Below are 25,473 nucleotides of genomic sequence, written 5' to 3' on the forward strand. Positions count from 1 at the left end.
ATTCCCTCATGTGTGGGGTCTATTTGTGCCAGTAGTGAGGGGAAATAATGGCGGAAACGTCACTGACTGAGGAGAAGTTTCCATGTAGCCTCTTCACTCAGATCATTCACTGAGGCCCCTGATCATGTGACCCCTGACTCCTCCCCTCCTGTGACCTCATCACAGGTCCTGTGCGCACAGAGCAGCCATATATGTGGAGTGCGGCTCTGCAGGTGGAGGTAAGTGGTGGAGGTTCCATTATTCTCTACTAGATGGTGGCCCGATTCTAACACATCGGGTATTCTAGAATATGCATGTCCACGTAGTATATTGCCCAGCCACGTAGTATACAGCACAGAGCCACGTAGTGTATTGCCCAGTCACATAGTATATTGGCCAGTCACGTAGTATATTGCCCAGTCACGTAGTATATTGCCCAGCCACGTAGTATATTGCCCAGCCACGTAGTATATTGCCCAGCCACGTAGTATATTGCCCAGTCACGTAGTATATTGCCCAGTCACGTAGTGTATTGCCCAGTCACATAGTATATTGGCCAGCCACGTAGTATATTGCCCAGCCACGTAGTATATTGCCCAGCCACGTAGTATATTGCCCAGTCACGTAGTATATTGCCCAGTCACGTAGTATATTGCCCAGCCACGTAGTATATTGCCCAGTCACGTAGTATATTGCCCAGTCACGTAGTATATTGCCCAGTCACGTAGTATATTGCCCAGCCACGTAGTATATTGCCCAGCCACGTAGTATATTGCCCAGTCACGTAGTATATTGCCCAGTCACGTAGTGTATTGCCCAGTCACATAGTATATTGGCCAGCCACGTACTATATTGGCCAGCCACGTAGTAGATTGCCCAGCCACGTAGTATATTGCCCAGCCACGTAGTATATTGCCCAGTCACGTAGTATATTGCCCAGTCACGTAGTATATTGGCTAGCCACGTAGTATATTGCCCAGTCACGTAGTATATTGTCCAGCCACGTAGTATATTGCCCAGCCACGTAGTATATTGCCCAGTCACGTAGTATATTGCCCAGTCACGTAGTATATTGCCCAGTCACGTAGTATATTGCCCAGCCACGTAGTATATTGCCCAGTCACGTAGTATATTGCCCAGTCACGTAGTATATTGCCCAGTCACGTAGTATATTGCCCAGTCACGTAGTATATTGGCCAGCCACGTACTATATTGGCCAGCCACGTATTATGTTGCCCAGCCACGTAGCATATTGCCCAGCCACGTAGCATATTGCCCAGCCACGTAGTATATTGCCCAGCCACGTAGTATATTGCCCAGCCACGTAGTATATTGCCCAGTCACGTAGTATATTGCCCAGTCACGTAGTATATTGTCCAGCCACGTAGTATATTGCCCAGCCACGTAGTATATTGCCCAGTCACGTAGTATATTGCCCAGTCACGTAGTATATTGCCCAGTCACGTAGTATATTGTCCAGCGACGTAGTATATTGTCCAACGATGTAGTATATTGCCCAGTCACGTAGTATATTGTCCAGCCACGTAGTATATTGCCCAGCCACGTAGTATATTGCCCAGCCACGTAGTATATTGCCCAGCCACGTAGTATATTGCCCAGTGACGTAGTATATTGCCCAGTGACGTAGTATAGTGCCCAGTCACGTAGTATATTGCACAGCGACGTAGTATTCAGCACAGAGCCATGTAGTATATTGCCCATCCATGTAGTATATTGCACAGCGATGTAGTATACAGCAGAGCCACATAGTATATTGCCCAGTCACGTAGTATATTGCACAGCGACGTAGTATACAGCACAGAGCCACGTAGTATATTGCCCAGCCACGTAGTATATTGCACAGCAACGTAGTATATTGCCCAGCCACGTAGTATATTGCCCAGTGACGTAGTATATTGCCCAGTGACGTAGTATAGTGCCCAGTCACGTAGTATATTGCACAGCGACGTAGTATTCAGCACAGAGCCATGTAGTATATTGCCCATCCATGTAGTATATTGCACAGCGATGTAGTATACAGCAGAGCCACATAGTATATTGCCCAGTCACGTAGTATATTGCACAGCGACGTAGTATACAGCACAGAGCCACGTAGTATATTGCACAGCAACGTAGTATATTGTCCAGTCACGTAGTATACAGCACAGACACGTAGTATATTGCCCAGCTACTTAGTATATTGCCCAGGCATGTATGTAACAGGTTGCAAAATAAAAAAGAAACATACTCACCATCCGAAGAGCCCATTGTAGTTCCGGCGCTTGTGTGCGGTGCACCCGGCAGCTTCCGGTCCCAGGATTGATATGAGCGCAGGACCTGTGATTACGTCGCGGTCACATGACCGTGATGTCATGGAAGGTCCTTCTCCCATAGCATCTTTTCAAGCAGAACCTGCCGCTTGCAGTGCCGAGGACAGGACGCGACGGCGGAGGGTTAGAATAACTTTTTTTTAATTATTATTTTTAACATTAGATTGTTTTACTATTGATGCTGCATACGCAGCATCAATAGTAATAAGTTGGTCACACAGGGTCAATAGCTGCGTAACCGGAGTGTGTTACACCGCGGTCCGGTATCGCTGGCATTAACCCTGTATGAGGGCTGACTGGAGGGGAGTATGGAGCGGGCACTGACTGACTGCAGGGAGGAAAGAGCGGACATATTCCTGCCGGACTGCGGGCACGACCAATCAGCGACTTGGATTCCATGACAGACAGAGGCCGTGACTAATGAATATCTGTGACAGAAAGACAGACAGAAAGACAGAAGTGACCCTTAGACAATTATATAGTAGATGTGGAGTGCGGCTCTCATGCTGTTCGAATTCCATTTGAGCGCTGTTTCCATTCATTTCAGCAATTTTCCTGCCCGCCAGCCTTCCTGTTAGGGTTTTAGGAAAAATGCTCAAATTTCTTATTAACTTTCATCATACTAGGTACTCGAATCAGGTCTATCGGAGCTTCCGACCTACTAGATTCGAGTAACGAGCACTCGAGCATTTTAGTAGATACAATTGATAATTCTTCAGGGAATTTGCATGAACATAAGGCAGAAACTTGCTGGACATTCTGCTTTCTGTTTCCTCCTGTAAGTCCTATATAACAATCCAGGAGAAGATCCTGTCAGATCCATGACGTGAGATTCATCAGCTATTAGCACAAGCAGCGTTTCATAGAGACGTCATGAAAAGGGAGTTGTGGTGTGAACACGCACCTGTTGCCACGTTGCGGAGGCGGACACCTTTTACAAGCTTCCGTCATATCCCTTGGGTGTTCCTTATATAGTGATTGCCACTTGACAACAAGATCCCCAATGTCAGAACCAATGCACATACATGACATAGAGATAATAAATCACACCAGAAACAACAAAGGGAAAGAAACAAACAACAACCGCACCTCCAGTGAGTGACAGGATTATAACTTATTAATACTAGAAATACAGTACAGACCAAAAGTTTGGACACACCTTCTCATTTAAAGATTTTTTTGGTATTTTCATGACTAAAAATTGTAAATTCACACTGAAGGCATCAAAACTATGAATTAACACCTGTGGAATTATATACTTAACAAAAAAGTGTGAAACAACTGAAAATATGTGTTATATCTTGGTTCTTCAAAGTATCCACCTTTTGCTTTGATGACTGCTTTGCACACTCTTGGCATTCTCTTGATGGGCCGGCACCGGGAGGATCTTTGGGGTCTCGGCTGCCAGGGGTAGCCGAGACTCCAAAGAACATGATTGGGGTCGGTTTTACCGACCCTGTTTTGCGATTGCCTGTAATTAACTGTTTACCGGCGACCGCAAAAAAAAAAAAAAAAGCAATGTGTAATTCTCTGTCCTCTGATGTGATCGCACATCAGAGGACAGAGAAATAGGGGGATTCAGGGACCCTGCCATACTTACCGGTGTCCCTGGGTCCTCCTGCGTCCTCTCAGGAGAAGAGCAGTTGGGGCTAAAATTAGGGTTAGCGTTGGGGCTAAATTTAGGGTTAGGGTTGGGGCTAAATTTAGGGTTAGGGTTGGGGCTAAATTTAGGGTTAGGGTTCTTTCACACTTACGTCGGTACGGGGCCGTCGCAATGCGTCGGCCCGACATACCGACGCACGTTGTGAAAATTGTGCACAACGTGGGCAGCAGATGTAATTTTTCCACGCATCCGCTGCCCAATCTATGTCCTGGGGAGGAGGGGGCGGAGATACGGCCACGCATGCGCGGTCAGAAATGGCGGACGCGACGTACAAAAAAGTTACATTGAACATTTTTTTGTGCGGACGGTCTGCCAAAACACAACTGATCCAGTGCACGATGGACGTGATGTGTGGCCATCCGTCGCGATCCGTCGGCAATACAAGTCTATGGGCAAAAAACGCATCCTGTGGGCACATTTGCAGGATCCATTTTTTGTCCAAAACGACGGATTGCGACGGATGCCAAACGACGCAAGTGTGAAAGTAGCCTTAGGGCTAGGGTTAGGGTTGGGGCTAAAGTTAGGGCTAGGGTTAGGGTTGGAGCTAAAGTTAGGGCTAGGGTTAGGGTTGGGGCTAAATTTAGGGTTAGAGTAAGGGCTAGGGTTGGGGATAAAAGTTAGGGCTAGGGTTGCGGCTAAAGTTAGGGTTAGAGTTGGGATTAGGGTTAGGGTTTGGATTAGGGTTGGCATTAGGGTTACGCTTGGGATTAGGGTTAGGTTTGGGATTAGGGTTAAGGTTAGGGTTGTGATTAGGGGTGTATTGGGATTAGGGTTAGGTTTGAGGTTAGAGTTGAGATTAGGATTAGGGGTGTGTTGGATTTAGGGTTTTGATTAGGGTTATGGTTAGGGTTGACATTAGGGTTGTTTTGGGGTAAGGGTTGTGATTATCGTTAGGGTTAGTGATTAGGATTATGGATCGGGTTGGGATTAGGGTTAGGGGTGTGTTGGAGTTAGGGTTGGAGCTAGAATTGGGGGGTTTCCACTGTTTAGGTACATCAGGGGGTCTCCAAACACGACAGCCAATTTTGCGCTCAAAATGTCAAATGGTGCTCCCTCCCTTCTGAGCTCTGCCGTGCGCCCAAACAGTGGGTTACCCCCACATATAGGGCATCAGCATACTCGGGATTCACTTGTGGGGGGATACTACTGTTTAGGTACATCAGGGGCTCTGCAAACGCAACATAACGCCCACAGACCATTCTATCTAAGTCTGCATTCCAAAATGGCGCTCCTTCCCTTCCGAGCTCTGCCGTGCGCCAAAACAGTGGTTTACCCCCACATATGGGGCATCAGCGTACACGGGATAAATTGGACAACAACTTTAGTGGTCCAATTTCTCCTGTTACCCTTGTGAAAATAAAAACGTGGGAGCTACAAAATCTTTTTTGTGGAAAAAAAATATATTTTTTATTTTCACGACTCTGCATTATAAACTTCTGTGAAGCACTTGGGCATTCAAAGTTCTCACCACACATCTAGATAAGTTCCATGGGGGATCTAGTTTCCAAAATGGGGTCACTTGTGGGGGGTTTCCACTGTTTAGGTACATTAGGGGCTCTCCAAACGCGACATGGCGTCCGATCGCAATTTTAGACAATTCTACATTGAAAAAGTAAAACGGCACTCCTTCACTTCCAAGCTCTGCGGTGCGCCCAAACAGTGGTTTACCCTCACATATGGGGTATCGACGTATTCAGGAGAAATCGCACAACAACTTTTGTGGTCTAATTTCTCCTGTTACCCTTGTGAAAATAAGAATTTGTGGGCAAAAAGATAATTTTTGTGTAAACAAATGCCATTTTTTTATTTTCACGGCTCTACGTTATAAACTTCTGTGAAGCACTTGGGGGTCCAAAGTGCTCACCACACATCTAGATAAGTTCCTTAAGGGGTCTAGTTTCCAAAATGGTGTCACTTGTGGGGAGTTTCCACTGTTTAGGCACATCAGGGGCTCTCTAAACGTGACATGGCGTCCGATCTCAATTCCAGCCAATTCTGCATTGAAAAAGTCAAACGGCGCTCCTTCACTTCCAAGTTCTGCGGTGCGCCCAAAAAGTGGTTTACCCCCACATATGGGGTATTGGCGTATTCAGGAGAAATTGCATAACAAAATTTATGGTTACATTTCTGTTTTTACACATGTGAAAATAAAAAAAAAATAGTTCTGAATTAAAATATTTGCAAAAAAAAGTTAAATGTTCATTTTTTCCTTCCACATTGTTTCAGTTCCTGTGAAGCACGTAAAGGGTTAATAAACTTCTTGAATGTGGTTTTGAGAACCTTGAGGGGTGTAGTTTTTAGAATGGTGTCACACTTCGTTATTTTCTATCATATAGACCCCTCAAAATGACTTCAAATGTGATGTGGTCCCTAATGGTGTTGTAAAAATGAGAAATTGCTGGTCAACTTTTAACCCTTATAACTCCCTAACAAAAAAAAATGTTGTTTCCAAAATTGTGCTGATGTAAAGTAGACATGTGGGAAATGTTATTTATTAACTATTTTTCGTGACATACCTCTCTGATTTAAGGGCATACAAATACAAAGTTTGAAAATTGCAAAATTTTAAAAATTTTCGCCATATTTCCGTTTTTTCATAAATAATCGCAAATAGTATCGAAGAAATGTTACCACTAACATGAAGTACAATATGTCACGAAAAAACAATCTCAGAATCAGCGAGATCCGTTGAAGCGTTCCAGAGTTATAACCTCATAAAGTGACAGTGGTCAGAATTGTAAAAATTGGCTCGGTCATTAAGTACCAAATTGGTTCTGTCACTAAGGGGTTAATGGTGAAGTTTGTCCAACGTCCACTTTACCACAAAGGCACTTTACCGAGTAAATCCCACTAGAACTGTAGCAAGTAAAAACCTCCCATAGCCACAAGTGTCCTTTCTATTTGGTGGGAAAACTATCACCTTTAATAATCCTCGACTAGGTCTGTTATAACAAACACGGAAGAGTGCATAAAGGAGATATATTGGTCAGCCACTCAACTTGTGTTTTAGACTACCGATTATAAAATCTACAAGTTCTATCTGCTGATATGTTTCCCTTATTGTCTCCAGTAATTGTATTATTAAACATAATTCTTCATGATGTTTCATCAGCTCAACTTCTTCCTATTCAGGTATTTTCAATATCCTCTCAGTGGACATCTTCTATATTAAGACAGTTTTTTTGGCTTTACCCATCAAAGATTGATATGAACAGAGACAAGATGGCAGAAAAGATATTACACCTCACCCTAGAGATCATCTTCCGGCTTACTGGAGAGGTGAGAGATTCTGATGACGTCACATTACATCATTCTTATCTATGGGAATGTCTGTAGTGAGATTTATTAATGTCTCTCCATTGTCAGAATTACACAGTAGTGAAGAAGAGAGAGACCTGTCAGGACCCTGTGTCTGAAGGATGGGGAAGACCCCTGAGCCCAATCACGGGTCCTCCACCTCACCCCCTGATACATGAGGACATTAATGACCAGAAGATCCTAGAACTTGCCTACAAGATGATTGAGCTGCTGACTGGAGAGGTGACACTGCTGGGAATGTGGGACATTGTAACGCTATGAAGGGATTGGCGGGATGATGGTATCATTGTATGTGTCAGGTTCCTATAAGGTATCAGGATGTCGCTATCTATTTCTCCATGGAGGAATTGGACTATTTAGAAGGACACAAAGATCTGTACAAGGACGTCATGATGGAGGTTCCCCAGCCCCTCAAATTACCAGGTAATAGACAGTATTAAATACACACGGCCTATAATTATCTGTATGTAAATAATGAATTCAGTCCGTGTATGTGTTTTTTCCAGTTCTATCCAGTAAGAGGACAACACCAGAGAGATGTCCCCATCTTCTTCTTGAACAGGAGTGTAAACAAGAAGATCCCCATGTTCTCCAAGATCATCAGGTAGATGGAGAGAAGGTGTCATGAGATCTCCCCTATGATGTGTAGACGGCTGTGAAGGTCTTGTGCTCAGTCTTGTTTTATCCACCAGTATTATATGTTTTATACTTGTGTAACGAGAATGGTGGAGATGGCAGGTTGTTAGAGCAGATCATAACTTCTCCATCTGTCTGTGACTTTTATACTTTTACAATATTTGTTTCAGTGTGAAGATCTGACCCATATTAAATATACAGAGACATATGTGATGGGAGATGAGTGGTGTAAAGAGGAGATTCCTACAGATAACCGCGCAGGTGAGAAGTAACCACTAAATGCAGAGAAGTCACAGATTCTTATCAGTCTGTAGCTCCATGGTAGTCTTTAGGTAAAAAAAGGTCTCCTTTGCCTCTTACAAATGCCCAAAGTCTAAATTTAAGACATCTCAGCTCTGCACTATTTTAAAAAGTTTTCTTTAACTGTCTATTATTTCTTCAAGAAACTCATCTGACAGAAAATATTGGACCTTACGCTAGTTTAGATTGCCAAGAGCCACTGAGCCACATACTCTAATTACTCTAGAGAGGTTTTTCCACTAGCTGATTATTTTCTACTGATGAAGACTGTTGAGTTTTATTATTTGAGTAGATGTGTTATTGTCTATACTCATAATTTTTTACTACAGTAGTTAGTGCCTAATATACTCTGATTTAACCACTTCCCACAGCCAGATTTGTGTTCATAATCAGGTCCCATTTTTCAAATCTGACATGTCACTTTGTGGTAATAACTTTAGAATTCTTCACAAAGGATAATAGAAAACAAATGGACCTAACAAATTATTTTCCATTATCTCTTGACTCCGCCAATACCCTATATACAGTTGTACACTACTGTTATGACCTGGTGGTCAGGACAATAATGGACCTGGTGGTTAAGAGCACACGGAATGACCTGATAGTTACTGATAATAAGGACGAGCTCTGGGACGTGGGAACTCTGCTGACCGCAATCCCTAAACCTCAAACACACTAGAAATAGCCGTGGATTGCGCCTAACGCTCCTTATGCATCTCGGCACAGCCTAAGAAACTAGCTAGCCCTGAAGATAGAAAAATAAAGCCTACCTTGCCTCAGAGAAATTCCCCAAAGGAAAAGGCAGCCCCCCACATATAATGACTGTGAGTAAAGATGAAAATACAAACACAGAGATTAAATAGATTTAGCAAAGTGAGGCCCGACTTACTGAACAGACCGAGGATAGGAAAGGTTACTTTGCGGTCAGCACAAAAACCTACAAAAAGACCACGCAGAGGGCGCAAAAAGACCCTCCGCACCGACTCACGGTGCGGAGGCGCTCCCTCTGCGTCCCAGAGCTTCCAGCAAGCAAGACAACAAATAAATAGCAAGCTGGACAGAAAAATAGCAAACCAAAGAAATACAAGCTGGAACTTAGCTTCTGATGGGAAGACAGGTCACAAGAACGATCCAGGAGTGAACAGACCAATACTGGAACATTGACAGGTGGCATGGAGCAAAGATCTAAGTGGAGTTAAATAGAGCAGCAGCTAACGAAATAACCTCGTCACCTGTGAAACTCAGAAACACCCACCAGAGGAAGTCCATGGACAGAACCAGCCGAAGTACCATTCATGACCACAGGAGGGAGACCGACAACAGAATTCACAACAGTACACCCCCCCTTGAGGAGGGGTCACCGAACCCTCACCAGAGCCCCCAGGCCGACCAGGATGAGCCAAATGAAAGGCACGAACCAGATCGGCAGCATGAACATCAGAGGCAAAAACCCAGGAATTATCTTCCTGACCATAACCCTTCCACTTGACCAGGTACTGGAGTTTCCGTCTCGAAACACGAGAATCCAAAATCTTCTCCACCACATACTCCAACTCCCCCTCAACTAACATCGGGGCAGGAGGATCAACGGATGGAACCACAGGCGCCACGTATCTCCGCAATAACGACCTATGGAACACATTATGGATGGCAAAAGAAGCAGGAAGGGCCAAACGAAATGACACAGGATTGATAACCTCAGAAATCTTATACGGACCAATGAAACGAGGCTTAAACTTAGGAGAGGAAACCTTCATAGGAACATAACGAGACGACAACCAAACCAAATCCCCAACACGAAGTCGGGGACCCACACAGCGCCGGCGGTTAGCGAAACGTTGAGCCTTCTCCTGGGACAATGTCAAATTGTCCACCACATGAGTCCAAATCTGCTGCAACCTATCCACCACAGTATGTACACCAGGACAGTCCGAAGACTCAACCTGCCCTGAAGAGAAACAAGGATGGAAACCAGAATTGCAGAGAAACGGCGAAACCAAAGTAGCCGAGCTGGCCCGATTATTAAGGGCGAACTCAGCCAACGGCAAAAAGGACACCCAATCATCCTGATCAGCAGAAACAAAGCATCTCAGATATGTTTCCAAAGTTTGATTAGTTCGTTCGGTTTGGCCATTTGTCTGAGGATGGAAAGCCGAGGAAAAAGACAAATCAATGCCCATCCTAGCACAAAAGGATCGCCAAAACCTTGAAAAAAAACTGGGAACCTCTGTCAGAAATGAAGTTCTCCGGGATACCATGTAAACGAACCACATGCTGGAAAAATAATGGCACCAAATCAGAGGAGGAAGGCAATTTAGACAAAGGTACCAAATGGACCATCTTAGAAAAGCGATCACAAACCTCCCAAATGACCGACATCTTTTGAGAGACGGGGAGATCCGAAATAAAATCCATAGAAATATGCGTCCAGGACCTCTTCGGGACCGGCAAGGGCAAAAGCAACCCACTGGCACGAGAACAGCAGGGCTTAGCCCGAGCACAAGTCCCACAGGACTGCACAAAAGAACGCACATCCCGCGACAAAGACGGCCACCAGAAGGATCTAGCCACCAAATCTCTGGTACCAAAGATTCCAGGATGCCCAGCCAACACTGAACAATGAATCTCAGAGATAACTCTACTAGTCCATCTATCAGGGACAAACAGTTTCTCCGCTGAGCAACGGTCAGGTCTATCAGCCTGAAATTTTTGCAGCACCCGCCGCAAATCAGGGGAGATGGCAGACAAAATTACCCCCTCTTTGAGAATACCCGCCGGCTCAGGAACACCCGTAGAGTCAGGCACAAAACTCCTTGACAGGGCATCAGCCTTCACATTCTTAGAGCCCGGAAGGTACGAAACCACAAAATCAAAACGGGAGAAAAACAATGACCATCGAGCCTGTCTCGGACTCAACCGTTTGGCAGACTCAAGATAAGTCAAATTCTTGTGATCTGTCAAGACCACCACGCGATGCTTGGCTCCTTCCAGCCAATGACGCCACTCCTCGAATGCCCACTTCATGGCCAACAATTCACGATTACCAACATCATAGTTACGCTCAGTAGGCGAAAACTTTCTAGAAAAGAAAGCACATGGCTTCATCACCGAGCCCTCAGAACTTCTTTGCGACAAAACAGCCCCTGCTCCAATCTCAGAAGCCTCAACCTCAACCTGAAACGGAAGCGAAACATCTGGCTGGCACAACACAGGGGCAGAAGAAAAACGACGCTTCAACTCCTGAAAAGCCTCTACAGCCGCAGAAGACCAATTGACCACATCAGCACCCTTCTTGGTCAAATCAGTCAACGGTTTAGCAACAGTAGAAAAATTAGCGATGAAGCGCCGATAAAAATTAGCAAAGCCCAGGAACTTTTGCAGGCTCTTCACAGATGTCGGCTGAGTCCAATCGTAAATGGCCTGGACTTTAACAGGGTCCATCTCGATAGTAGAAGGGGAAAATATGAACCCCAAAAATGAAACCTTCTGAACTCCAAAGAGACACTTTGACCCCTTCACAAACAAGGAATTCGCACGAAGGACCTGGAACACCATTCTGACCTGCTTCACATGAGACTCCCAATCATCCGAAAAGACCAAAATATCATCCAAATACACAATCAGGAATTTATCCAGGTACTCTCGGAAGATGTCATGCATAAAGGACTGAAATACTGATGGAGCATTGGAAAGCCCGAATGGCATAACCAGGTACTCAAAATGGCCCTCGGGCGTATTAAATGCTGTTTTCCATTCATCGCCTTGTTTAATACGCACAAGATTATACGCCCCTCGAAGATCTATCTTGGTGAACCAACTAGCCCCTTTAATACGAGCAAACAAATCAGACAGCAACGGCAAAGGATACTGAAATTTGACTGTAATTTTATTAAGAAGGCGGTAATCAATACAAGGTCTCAAAGAACCATCCTTCTTGGCCACAAAAAAGAACCCTGCTCCTAACGGTGATGACGACGGGCGAATATGGCCTTTCTCCAAGGATTCCTTTATATAACTCCGCATAGCGGCGTGTTCTGGCACAGATAAATTGAACAATCGACCCTTAGGAAACTTACTACCAGGAATCAACTTAATTGCACAATCGCAATCCCTATGAGGAGGTAGGGCACTGGCTTTGGGCTCATCAAATACATCCCGATAATCTGACAAAAACTCTGGAACTTCAGAAGGACTGGAAGACGAAATAGACAAAAATGGAACATGACCATGTACCCCCTGACAACCCCATCTGGACACAGACATAGATTTCCAGTCCAATACTGGATTATGAACCTGTAGCCATGGCAACCCCAAAACGACCACATCATGCAGATTATGCAACACCAGAAAGCGGATATCGTCCTGATGTGCAGGAGCCATGCACATGGTCAATTGGGTCCAATACTGAGGCTTATTCTTGGCCAAAGGCGTAGCATCAATTCCTCTCAATGGAATAGGATACTGCAAGGGCTCCAAGAAAAAACTACAGCGCCTAGCATACTCCAAGTCCATCAAATTCAGGGCAGCGCCTGAATCCACAAATGCCATAACAGAATAGGATGACAAAGAGCAAATCAGAGTAACAGACAAAAGAAATTTAGACTGTACCGTACCAATGGTGGCAGACCTAGCGAACCGCTTAGTGCGCTTAGGACAATCGGAGATAGCATGAGTGGAATCACCACAGTAAAAACATAGCCCATTCCGACGTCTGTGTTCTTGCCGTTCAGCTCTGGTCAAAGTCCTATCACATTGCATAGGCTCAGGCCCATGCTCAGATAGTACCGCCAAATGGTGCACAGCTTTACGCTCACGCAAGCGTCGATCGATCTGAATGGCCAAGGGCATAGACTCATTCAGACCAGCAGGCATGGGAAACCCCACCATGACATCCTTAAGGGCTTCAGAGAGACCCTTTCTGAAGATTGCTGCCAGGGCACATTCATTCCACTGAGTGAGCACAGACCACTTTCTAAACTTCTGACAATATATCTCCGCTTCATCCTGACCCTGACACAGAGCCAGCAAGATTTTCTCTGCCTGATCCACTGAATTAGGTTCGTCATAAAGCAATCCAAGCGCCAGGAAAAACGCATCAACATCACGCAATGCCGGATCTCCTGGCGCAAGGGAAAATGCCCAGTCTTGAGGGCCACCACGTAACAAAGAAATAATGATCTTTACTTGTTGAACAGGGTCACCTGAGGAGCGAGGTTTCAAGGCAAGAAACAATTTACAATTATTTTTGAAATTCAAGAACTTAGATCTATCACCAAAAAACAAATCAGGAATTGAAATCCTAGGCTCTGACATCGGATTCTGAACCACAAAATCTTGAATATTTTGTATCCTTGTAGTGAGATTATCCATCCAAGAGGACAGACCTTGAATGTCCATGTTTACACCAGTGTCCTGAACCACCCAGAGGTAAAGGGGAAAATAAAGACAAAACACACTGTAAAGAAAAAAAAAATGGTCTCAGAACTTCTCTTATCCCTCTATTGAGATGCATTAGTACTTTGGGCCACCTGTACTGTTATGACCTGGTGGTCAGGACAATAATGGACCTGGTGGTTAAGAGCACACGGAATGACCTGATAGTTACTGATAATAAGGACGAGCTCTGGGACGTGGGAACTCTGCTGACCGCAATCCCTAAACTTATCAAACACACTAGAAATAGCCGTGGATTGCTCCTAACGCTCCCTATGCAACTCGGCACAGCCTAAGAAACTAGCTAGCCCTGAAGATAGAAAAATAAAGCCTACCTTGCCTCAGAGAAATTCCCCAAAGGAAAAGGCAGCCCCCCACATATAATGACTGTGAGTAAAGATGAAAATACAAACACAGAGATTAAATAGATTTAGCAAAGTGAGGCCCGACTTACTGAACAGACCGATGATAGGAAAGGTTACTTTGCGGTCAGCACAAAAACCTACAAAAAGACCACGCAGAGGGCGCAAAAAGACCCTCCGCACCGACTCACGGTGCGGAGGCGCTCCCTCTGCGTCCCAGAGCTTCCAGCAAGCAAGACAACAAATAAATAGCAAGCTGGACAGAAAAATAGCAAACCAAAGAAATACAAGCTGGAACTTAGCTTCTGATGGGAAGACAGGTCACAAGAACGATCCAGGAGTGAACAGACCAATACTGGAACATTGACAGGTGGCATGGAGCAAAGATCTAAGTGGAGTTAAATAGAGCAGCAGCTAACGAATTAACCTCGTCACCTGTGAAACTCAGAAACACCCACCAGAGGAAGTCCATGGACAGAACCAGCCGAAGTACCATTCATGACCACAGGAGGGAGCCCGACAACCGAATTCGCAACACACTACTGTCTAAGCAGGTGACAGGTTAAGAAGGGAAGTAGCACCATTTAGCCATTTGAATGCAGATTTTGCTGGAATTGTTTGCAGACACAATGTAATGGGGGCACTGTTCGTGGTCATCTGGCAGCTCAGAAGATGGCCCCTGTGACCAGGCTTGGCACTATCTACCTCATTTTTCAGATCTCAAGGTTTGCTTTGCACATCATACTTTAATCCCTTTACATGGATCTGGACTTACACATAGACTCTTAAGCTTGGGCCCTGGTGATACCTGCTCTTCTATGGTGTGACATGGAAAGAAGAATAGTCAGATAGCTGCTTCAGAACCAGGTGTTTAGAGAAAATAGATAATCAGAAGACACAAGAGTAGTCAGTAAACAGGCCATGGTAACAACAGGAAACAAATACACAAGCCAGAAGCTGAGCACAGAGGACTGAGCCAAAGGAGAATAAGGGTGTACTTGTCAGCTTCCAGAAATATGCTTGAAGTTTTAGTAGGGTATGGTGCTCTCTAGTTCACTGACGCAAGGAACAGATTACTTCAGCTGGACAGCACACACACCTGTACTGCCAGACTGGATGGTACTACTTGTCCCAGCAACCCTAATCTTAGTGGCTGAACAGAGCTTGTGCCAGAGCATCTGGTTCTAACGTCTCCTCCATCACCAGCGTCACCTGCAGAATGAATAAGAAATTGCCTGATGACAAGCAGAAGTTGCAGGAGCAGCTCCTGTAGGAGATGGTACACACCATGATAATAATAATAATTTTATTTCTATAGTGCCAACATATTCCACAGCACTTTACATTTTAGAGGGGACTTGTACATACAATAGACATTACAGCATAACAATAAACACATAGATCAAAACAGATACCAAGAGGGATGAGGACCCTGCTCGCAAGCTTACAAACTATGAGGAAAAGGGGAGACGCGAAAGGTGGATGGTAAAAATTGCTTTGCTGTTCGGACCAGCCAAAGTGTAAGAATCGGGTGTTCATGTAATGCTGCATGAACTGGTTATCAGCCTAAGTATGTAACAGTACAGACACAATGGGCTATTAAATGCATAAAGCATGGGGGAACATGATGCGAGGAACCTGGTTATGGTAAATTTTTTTAATGAGCAACACAGGGATAGTTAGGTTAATGCGTTGAGACGATAGGCCAGTCTGAACAAATGCATTTTTAATGAACCCTTAAAACTGTGGGGATTAATCACATTAACCTGGGTAGTGCATCCTAAAGAATTGGTGCAGCACGTGAAAAGTTTTGGAGACGGGAGTGGGAGGTTCTTATTATTGAGGATGCTAACCTCAGGTCATTAGCAGAACAGAGAGCATGGGTAGGGTGGTAGACTGAGATGAGGGAGGAGATGTAGGTTGGTGCTGAGTGAATTAACAGTTGAACACCATGCTATACTGGCTCATCCTATGAGGTTTTCTATTAGACTGTGAACTGTCATTACCCTGTTTAACCCCTTCCCGACCTGTGACACAGCGTATGCGTCATGAAAGTCGGTGCCAATCCGACCTGTGACGCATATGCTGTGTCACAGAAAGATCGCGTCCCTGCAGATCGGGTGAAAGGGTTAACTCCCATTTCACCCGATCTGCAGGGACAGGGGGAGTGGTAGTTTAGCCCAGGGGGGGTGGCTTCACCCCCCCGTGGCTACGATCGCTCTGATTGGCTGTTGAAAGTGAAACTGCCAATCAGAGCGATTTGTAATATTTCACCTAAAAAACTGGTGAAATATTACAATCCAGCCATGGCCGATGCTGCAATATCATCGGCCATGGCTGGAAACACTACTGTGCCCCCACCCCACCCCACCGATCGCTCCCCCAGCCCCCCGATCTGTGCTCCGCTCCCCTCCGTCCTGTGCTCCGCTCCGCTCCCCCGTCCTCCTGTCCGCTCCCCCGTGCTCCAATCACACCCCCCGTGCTCCAATCAAACCCACCCGCACTCCGATCACCCCCCCACACAGCGATCCCCCCCGTGCTCCGATCCACCCCCCCGCACAGCGATCCCCCACCCCGTGCTCCAATCCACCCCCCCGTGTTCCGATCCACCACCCCCCGTGTTCCGATCCATCCCCCCCCCCGTGCTCCGATCCACCCCCCCCGTGCTCCGACGTCCAACCCGTGCCCTGATCTCCCCCCCCTTATACTTACCCGGGGTCCGTCCGTCTTCTTTCCCGGGCGCCGCCATCTTCCAAAATGGCGGGCGCATGTGCAGTGCGCCCGCCGAATCTGCCGGCCGGCAGATTCGTTCCAAAGTGAGTTTTGATCACTGAGATAGATTATATCTCAGTGATCAAAATAAAAAAAATAGTAAATGACCCCCCCCCTTTGTCACCCCCATAGGTAGGGACAATAAAAAAAAATAAAGAATTTTTTTTCCCACTAATGTTGGGGTAAGAACTAGGGTTAGGGGTAGGGTTAGGGGTAGGGTTAGGGTTAGCGGTAGGGTTAGGGGTAGGGTTAGGGCTAGGGTTAGGGTATCGGTATGTGCACACGTATTCTGGTCCTCTGTGGATTTTTCCGCAGAGGATTTGATAAATCCGCAGGGCTAAACCGCTGTAGATTTATCGCGGATTTACCGCGGTTTTTCTGCGCATTTCACTGCGGTTTTACAACTGCGATTTTCTATTGGAGCAGTTGTAAAACCGCTGCGGAATCCGCACAAAGAAGTGACATGCTGCGGAATGTAAACCGCTGCGTTTCCGTGCAGTTTTTCTGCAGCATGTGTACAGCGATTTTTGTTTCCCATATGTTTACATTGAACTGTAAACTCATGGGAAACTGCTGCGGATCCGCAGCGTTTTCCGCAGCGTGTGCACATACCTTCAGAATTAGGCTATGTGCACACGGTGCGGATTTGGCTGCGGATCCGCAGCAGTGTTCCATCAGGTTTACAGTACCATGTAAACCTATGGAAAACCAAATCCGCTGTGCCCATGGTGCGGAAAATACCACGCGGAAACGCTGCGTTGTATTTTCCGCAGCATGTCAATTGTTTGTGCGGATTCCGCAGCGTTTTACACCTGTTCCTCAATAGGAATCCACAGGTGAAATCCGCACAAAAAACACTGGCAATCCGCGGTAAATCCGCAGGTAAAACGCAGTGCCTTTTACCCACGGATTTTTCAAAAATGATGCTGAAAAATCTCACACGAATCCGCAACGTGGGCACATAGCCTTAGGGTTAGGGTTGGAATTAGGGTTGTGGTTAGGGTTAGGGGTGTGTTGGGGTTAGTGTTGGAATTAGGGTTGTGGTTAGGGTTGTGATTAGGGTTATGGCTACAGTTGGGATTAGGGTTAGGGGTGTGTTGGGGTTAGTGTTGGAGGTAGAATTGAGGGGTTTCCACTGTTTAGGCACATCAGGGGTCTCCAAACGCAACATGGCGCAACCATTGATTCCAGCCAATCTTGTATTCAAAAAGTCAAATGGTGCTCCCTCACTTCCGAGCCCCGACGTGTGCCCAAACAGTGGTTTACCCCCACATATGGGGTACCAGCATACTCAGGACAAACTGCGCAACAATTATTGGGGTCCAATTTCTCCTGTTACCCTTGAGAAAATAAAAAATTGCTTGCTAAAACATCATTTTTGAGGAAAGAAAAATTATTTTTTATTTTCACGGCTATGCGTAGTAAACGTCTGTGAAGCACTTGGGGGTTCAAAGTGCTCACCACATATCTAGATAAGTTCCTTTGGGGTCTAGTTTCCAAAATGGGGTCACTTGTGGGGGGTTTCTAGTGTTTAGGCACACCAGGGGCTCTGCAAACGCAACGTGACGCCCGCAGACCATTCCATCAAAGTCTGCATTTCAAAAGTCACTACTTCCCTTCTGAGCCCCGACGTGTGCCCAAACAGTGGTTTACCCCCACACATGGGGTATGAGCTTACTCAGGAGAAACTGGACAACAACTTTTGTGGTCCAATTTCTCCTGTAACCCTTGGGAAAATAAAAAATTCTGGGCTAAAAAAATTATTTTTGAGGAAAGAAAACATATTTATTATTTTCACGGCTCTGCGTTATAAACTTCTGTGAAGCACTTGGGGGTTCAAAGTGCTCACCTCACATCTAGATAACTTCATTTCGGGGTCTAGTTTCCAAAATGGGGTCACTTGTGGGGGGTTTCTACTGTTTAGCCACATCAGGGGCTCTGCAAACGCAATGTGACGCCCGCAGAGCATTCCATCAAAGTCTGCATTCCAAAACGTCACTACTTCACTTCCGAGCCCCAGCATGTGCCTAAACAGTGGTTTACCCCCACATATGGGGTATCAGCGTACTCAGGAGAAACTGGACAACAACTTTTGGGGTCAAATTTCTCCTGTTACCCTTGGGAAAATAAAAAATTGCGGGCTAAAAAATCATTTTTGAGAAAAGAAATTTTTATTTTTATGGCTCTGCGTTATAAACTTCTGTGAAGCACTTGGGGGTTCAAAGTTCTCACCACACATCTAGATTAGTTCCTTTGGGGGTCTAGTTTCCAAACTGGGGTCATTTGTGGGGGATCTCCAATGTTTAGGCACACAGGGGCTCTCCAAACGCGACATGGTGTCCGCTAATGATTGGAGCTAATTTTCCATTTAAAAAGCCAAATGGCTTTCCCTCACCTTCTGAGCCCTGCCGTGCGCCCAAACAGTGGTTTACCCCCACATATGGGGTATCTGCGTACTCAGGACAAACTGGACAACAACATTAGTGGTCCAATTTCTCCTATTACCATTGGCAAAATAGGAAATTCCAGGCTAAAAAATCATTTTTGAGAAAAGAAAAATTATTTTTTATTTTCATGGCTCTGCATTATAAACTTCTGTGAAGCACCTGGGGGTTTAAAGTGCTCAGTATGCATCTAGATAAGTTCCTTGGAGGGTCTAGTTTCCAAAATGGGGTCACTTGTGGGGGAGCTCCAATGCATAGGCACACAGGGGCTCTCCAAACGCGACATGGTGTCCGCTAACAATTGGAGCTAATTTTCCATTCAAAAAGTCAAATGGCGCGCCTTCCCTTCCGAGCCCTGCCGTGTGCCCACACAGTGGTTTACCCCCACATATGAGGTATCGGCGTACTCGGGAGAAATTGCTCAACAAATTTTAGGATCCATTTTATCCTGTTGTCCATGTGAAAATGAAAAAATTGAGGCGAAAAGAATTTTTTTGTGAAAAAAAAAGTACTTTTTCATTTTTACGGATCAATTTGTGAAGCACCTGGGGGTTTAAAGGGCTCACTATGCATCTAGATAAGTTCCTTGGGGCGTCTAGTTTCCAAAATGGGGTCACTTGTGGGGGAGCTCCAATTTTTAGGCACACGGGGGCTCTCCAAACGTGACATGGTGTCCGCTAAAGAGTGCAGCCAATTTTTCATTCAAAAAGTCAAATGGCGCTCCTTCCCTTCCAAGCCCTGCCGTGCGCCCAAACAGTGGTTTACCCCCACATATGAGGTATCAGCGTACTCAGGACAAATTGGACAACAACTTTCGTTGTTCAGTTTCTCCTTTTACCATTGGGAAAATAAAAAAATTGTTGCTGAAAAATCATTTTTGTGACTAAAAAGTTAAATGTTCATTTTTTCCTTCCATGTTGCTTCTGCTGCTGTGAAGCACCTGAATGGTTAATAAACTTCTTGAATGTGGTTTTGAGTACCTTGAGGGGTGCAGTTTTTAGAATGGTGTCACTTTTGGGTATTTTCAGCCATATAGACCCCTCAAACTGACTTCAAAAGTGAGGTGGTCCCTAAAAAAAAATGGTTTTGTAAATTTCGTTGTAAAAATGAGAAATCGCTGGTCAAATTTTAACCCTTATAACTTCCTAGCAAAAAAAAATTTTGTTTCCAAAATTGTGCTGATGTAAAGTATACATGTGGTAAATGTTATTTATTAACTATTTTGTGTCACATAACTCTCTGGTTTAACAGAATAAAAATTCAAAATGTGAAAATTGCGAAATTTTCAAAATTTTCGCCAAATTTCCGTTTTTATCACAAATAAACACAGAATTTATTGACCTAAATTTACCACTAACACGAAGCCCAATATGTCACGAAAAAACAATCTCAGAACCGCTAGGATCCATTGAAGCGTTCCTGAGTTATTACCTCATAAAGGGACACTGGTCAGAATTGCAAAAAACGGCAAGGTCTTTAAGGTCAAAATAGGCTGGGTCATGAAGGGGTTAAGTATAAATGTTAAAATATATATAAAATTCAAGGGTATTTTATTCAAAAATAATAATTGATTTTATTCTTGGCAGATAATTGTACCAGGAGATCAGAGGAACAGCAGACATCTTTAATTTTTAAATCAAATGATCTTGAGATCCCACTAGATACAATTGAAGTGAATGCCATTACTCCAGATATACTATCATCCTTTCACAGAAAAGATCTGTCATCTGGTCCTTGGAAACAGGTCCTGTCTTTTGATTCATTACCAACCAGTAAGGAAAATCAAAGTCCTAAAATAAGCGTTAAAAAACGAACTGCTCCTAAAGCAAAGAAGTCATTTTCATGTTCAGAATCTGGAAATAGTTTTCCCCTCAAAAAGTCTTTTCCTAAGCATAAAAAAAATTGCAAAGTAGTGAATAGATTTTCTTGTTCCAAGTGTGGGAAATGTTTTAACCAGAAATCAAATCTTGTTTGTCACCAAAGAACTCACAAAGGGAAAAAAACATTTTCATGTTCAGAATGTGGGAAATATTTTACGCAGAAATCAAATTTTGTTAAGCACCAGATAACTCACACTGGGAAAAAGCCTTTTTCCTGTTCAGAATGTGGGAAATATTTTACACAGAAATCAAATTTTGTTAAGCACCAGAGAACTCACACAGGGGAAAAGCCTTTTTCATGCTCAGAATGTGAGAAACGTTTTAACCAAAAATCAGATTTGATTAAACACCAGAGAATTCACACAGGAGAGAAGCCTTTTTCCTGTTTAGAATGTGGGAAATATTTTACACAGAAATCACATTTTGTTAAGCACCAGAGAAGTCACACAGGAGAGAAGCCTTTTTCATGCTCAGAATGTGAGAAATGTTTTTACCAAAAATGGAATCTTGTTATACACCAAAGAACTCACACAGGTGAGAAGCCCTTTTCATGTTCAGAATGTGGGAAATGTTTTACAGAGAAATCAAGTCTTGTTAAACATCAGAGAACTCACACAGGTGAGAAGCCCTTTTCATGTTCAGAATGTGGGAAATGTTTTACAGAGAAATCAAGTCTTATCAAACATCAGAAAACTCACACAGGTGAAAAGCCTTTTTCATGTTCAGAATGTGGGAAACGTTTTATCCAGAAATCAGATGTTGTTATCCATCAGACAACCCATAAAGGGGAGAAGCCTTTTTCCTGTTCAGAATATGAAAAATGTTCTACAGAGATATTATCTCTTGATACACATCGGAGAACTCACTCAGGAGTGAAGCCATTTTCATGTTCAGAATGTGAGAAATGTTTTGTAAAGAAATCATCTTTTCTTAGTCACCAGAGAACCCACAAAGGGATGAAGCCTTTTAAATGTTCAGAATGTGGAAAATGTTTTAACCAGAAATGGATTCTTGTTAATCACCAGAGAATTCACACAGGGGAGAAACCTTTTGGATGTTCAAAATGTGGAAAATGTTTTAACCAGAAAGTGCATCTTGATAGACATCAGAGAACCCACACAGGAGAGAAGCCTTTTTCCTGTTCAGAATGTGGAAAATGTTTTGTGAAGAAAGCATCTCTTCTTTGCCACCAGGACAGTCACACAATGGAGAAGCCGTTTTTATATTCTTAATGTGGAAACTGTTTTGCTTGGAAATCATCTCTTAATAAACATCAGAGAAGTCACTCAGGGGAGAGGCCTTTTTCATATTCAAAATGCTGGAAATGTTTGAACCGAAAATGGGACAACCCTTTGTCATTCCTCATGTTTGGCCTCGTTAAAATAATAACACTCATACTCACCTCCCATGTTGGTGATATTCCTGCGGTGTTTTGACTCGCATTCCCTGAACTCATTTGAGGTTGATACATCACACAAGCCTTGTGTCTAATCAGTGCTGACTTCACTGCCTTCTGATGTTTTGAAAATCAACAGGATGCCAAGACTGCGGCTGCTCTCTGACTTCCTCTTGATGTTCCTTTTGTATGAAGGTGGGGACAGTGAAGATAGCGCTGCTGATTTGGCACACAGCTCACATGATGTAACAACCTGACGGACAAGGTGACGGGCACAAGGGGGCATTCTTTGCGTCTGGAGGAGAGAAGGTTTTTCCACCAACATAGAAGAGGATTCTTTACTGTTAGAGCAGTGAGAATCTGGAATTGCTTGCCTGAGGAGGTGGTGATGGCGAACTCAGTCGAGGGGTTCAAGAGAGGCCTGGATGTCTTCCTGGAGCAGAACAATATTGTATCATACAATTATTAGGTTCTGTAGAAGGACGTAGATCTGGGTATTTATTATGATGGAATATAGGCTGAACTGGATGGACAAATGTCTTTTTTCGGCCTTACTAACTATGTTACTATGTTACTATGTAACCTCACATGAGCCCAGGGAACACACGTGTCAACACCGCTGGAACGGCACCTTCATGGGAGGTTTGTATAAGGCCGGCGTCACACACAGCGTATGAAAATACGGTCCGTATATTACGGCCGTAATACGCTGAAAAGTCCCGAAAATAGTGGTCCGTAGCTCCTCCGTAGGCAGGGTGTTTCAGCGTTTTTTGTGCATGGCATCCTCCGTATGTAATCCGTATGTCATCCGTACTGCGTGTTTTTATCGCAGGCCTGCAAAACCGACATACGGCTATACAAGGGATCCCTGTGTAAAATAAAAAAAATATATATACTGTCTATATATATACACATATATATATATATATATATATATATATATATGTCAGTAGACACATATATGTATATATATTAATATTTCATCCAGCGCGATATAGCAGAAAGCCGGTAATTCAATTACCGGCTTTTGATTTCTCCTTCCTAAACCCGACGTGATATGAGACCTGGTTTACATACAGTAAACCCTCTCATATCCCCATTTTTTTTGCATATTCCACACTACTAATGTTAGTAGTGTGTCTATGCAAAATTTGGCCGTTCTAGCTAGTAAATTAAAGGGTTAAATGGCGGAAAAAATTGGCGTGGGCTCCCGCACAATTTTCTCCGCCAGAGTAGTAAAGCCAGTGACTGAGGGCAGATATTAATAGCCTGGAGAGGGTCCACGGTTATTGGCCCCCCCCCTGGCTAAAAACACCTGCCCCCAGCCACCCCAGAAAAGGCACATCTGGAAGATGCGCCTATTCTGGCACTTGGCCACTCTCTTCCCATTCCCGTGTAGCGGTGGGATATGGGGTAATGAAGGGTTAATGCCACCTTGCTATTGTAAGGTGACATTAAGCCAAATTAATAATGGAGAGGCGTCAATTATGACACCTATCCATTATTAATCCAATACTAGTAAAGGGTTAAAAAAAATACACAAACACATTATTAAAAATTATTTTAATGAAATAAAAACAAAGGTTGTTGTAATATTTTATTGAACGCCCAATCCAATGACTGAAGACCCTCGTTCTGTAACAAAAAAAAACATAATAAACCAACAATATCCTTACCTTCCGCAGATCTGTAAAGTCCAACGATGTAAATCCATCTGAAGGGGTTAAAATATTTTGCAGACACGAGCTTTGCTAATGCAGCAGCTCATGTCTGCAAAAACCCGGAGAATGTAGGTAAAGTAGGTCATTGACCTATATTTACCTGCATTTGCGGTGAGGCGCCCTCTGCTGGTTGTTCCTAGATCGTGGGAACTTTCCTAGAAAGCTCCCTGGCTCGAGTTCATATGAGGACAACCAGCAGAGGGCGCCCTCTTATGAACTCGAGCCAGGGAGCTTTCTAGTTCCCACGATCTAAGAACAGCCAGCAGAGGGCGCCTCACCGCAAATGCAGGTAAATATAGGTCAATGACCTACTTTACCTACATTCTGGCAGAGAAAATTGTGCGGGAGCCCACGCCAATTTTTTCTGCCATTTAACCCCTTAATTTACTAGCTAGAACGGCCAAATTTTGCATAGACACACTACTGACATTAGTAGTGTGGAATATGCAAAAAAAATGGGGATATGAGATGGTTTACTGTATGTAAACCAGGTCTCATATCATGTCGGGTTTTAGGAAGGAGAAAGCAAAAGCCGGTAATTGAATTACCGGCTTTCTGCTACATCGCGCTGGATGAAATATTAATATATATATATGTGTAATATGAATGTGAAATATTGTGAATGTGAAATATTAATATATATGTGTCTACTGATATATATAGACAGTATATATGTTTTTTGTTTTTTTTTACACATGGATCCCTTGTATATCCGTATGTCGGTTTTGCAAGCCTGCGATAAAAACATGCAGTACGGATGACATACGGATTACATACGGAGGATGCCATGCGCAAAAAACGCTGAAACACCCTGCCTACGGAGGAGCTACGGACCACTATTTTCGGGACTTTTCTGCGTATTACGGCCGTAATATACGGACCGTATTTTCATACGCTGAATGTGAAGCCGGCCTTAACCTGATTGCTGCAGAGCAGGAAAGGAAAGGTAACTGGACCTGCACAGAGGCTGCATGTCCTGAGTGAGCAGCTGAAGAATTTTCAATCCTCAGGGGGAAGCAACCAAAAGCGAAACGTACGTCGGGTATAGCAAGCTGGGATGCTGCAATAATTACACCAATGGGTAACTGCTGTTATGCTTAACCTGTGTGTTTTGCGCTACCATCCTCTTAGTCATTCGATGTGCTTACACATTTGTAGGTGATACTTTTATTATCACTATGTCTGTCTTCAGGGTATGGGCTAAAATGGATGTGCTCTTATATCTCACTTACCCATAGT

General features: G+C 44.1%; 1 protein-coding gene across 1 annotated transcript; it reads left to right on the forward strand.

Annotated features, from left to right (window-relative positions):
* The first annotated feature begins 181 nt into the window (after positions 1-181).
* Positions 182-22,742, forward strand: LOC138663651 (oocyte zinc finger protein XlCOF6-like). Its single transcript, XM_069749930.1, has 7 exons — positions 182-218; positions 7,105-7,251; positions 7,339-7,512; positions 7,590-7,713; positions 7,797-7,894; positions 8,097-8,187; positions 20,824-22,742. The coding sequence occupies exons 1-7, from the start codon at positions 192-194 to the stop codon at positions 22,347-22,349; spliced, it is 2,187 nt and encodes a 728-aa protein (XP_069606031.1). The 5' UTR covers positions 182-191; the 3' UTR covers positions 22,350-22,742.
* The last annotated feature ends 2,731 nt before the right edge of the window (positions 22,743-25,473 follow it).

The sequence above is a fragment of the Ranitomeya imitator genome, chromosome 2 (genome assembly GCF_032444005.1).
Source record: "Ranitomeya imitator isolate aRanImi1 chromosome 2, aRanImi1.pri, whole genome shotgun sequence".
Lineage (NCBI taxonomy): Eukaryota > Metazoa > Chordata > Amphibia > Anura > Dendrobatidae > Ranitomeya > Ranitomeya imitator.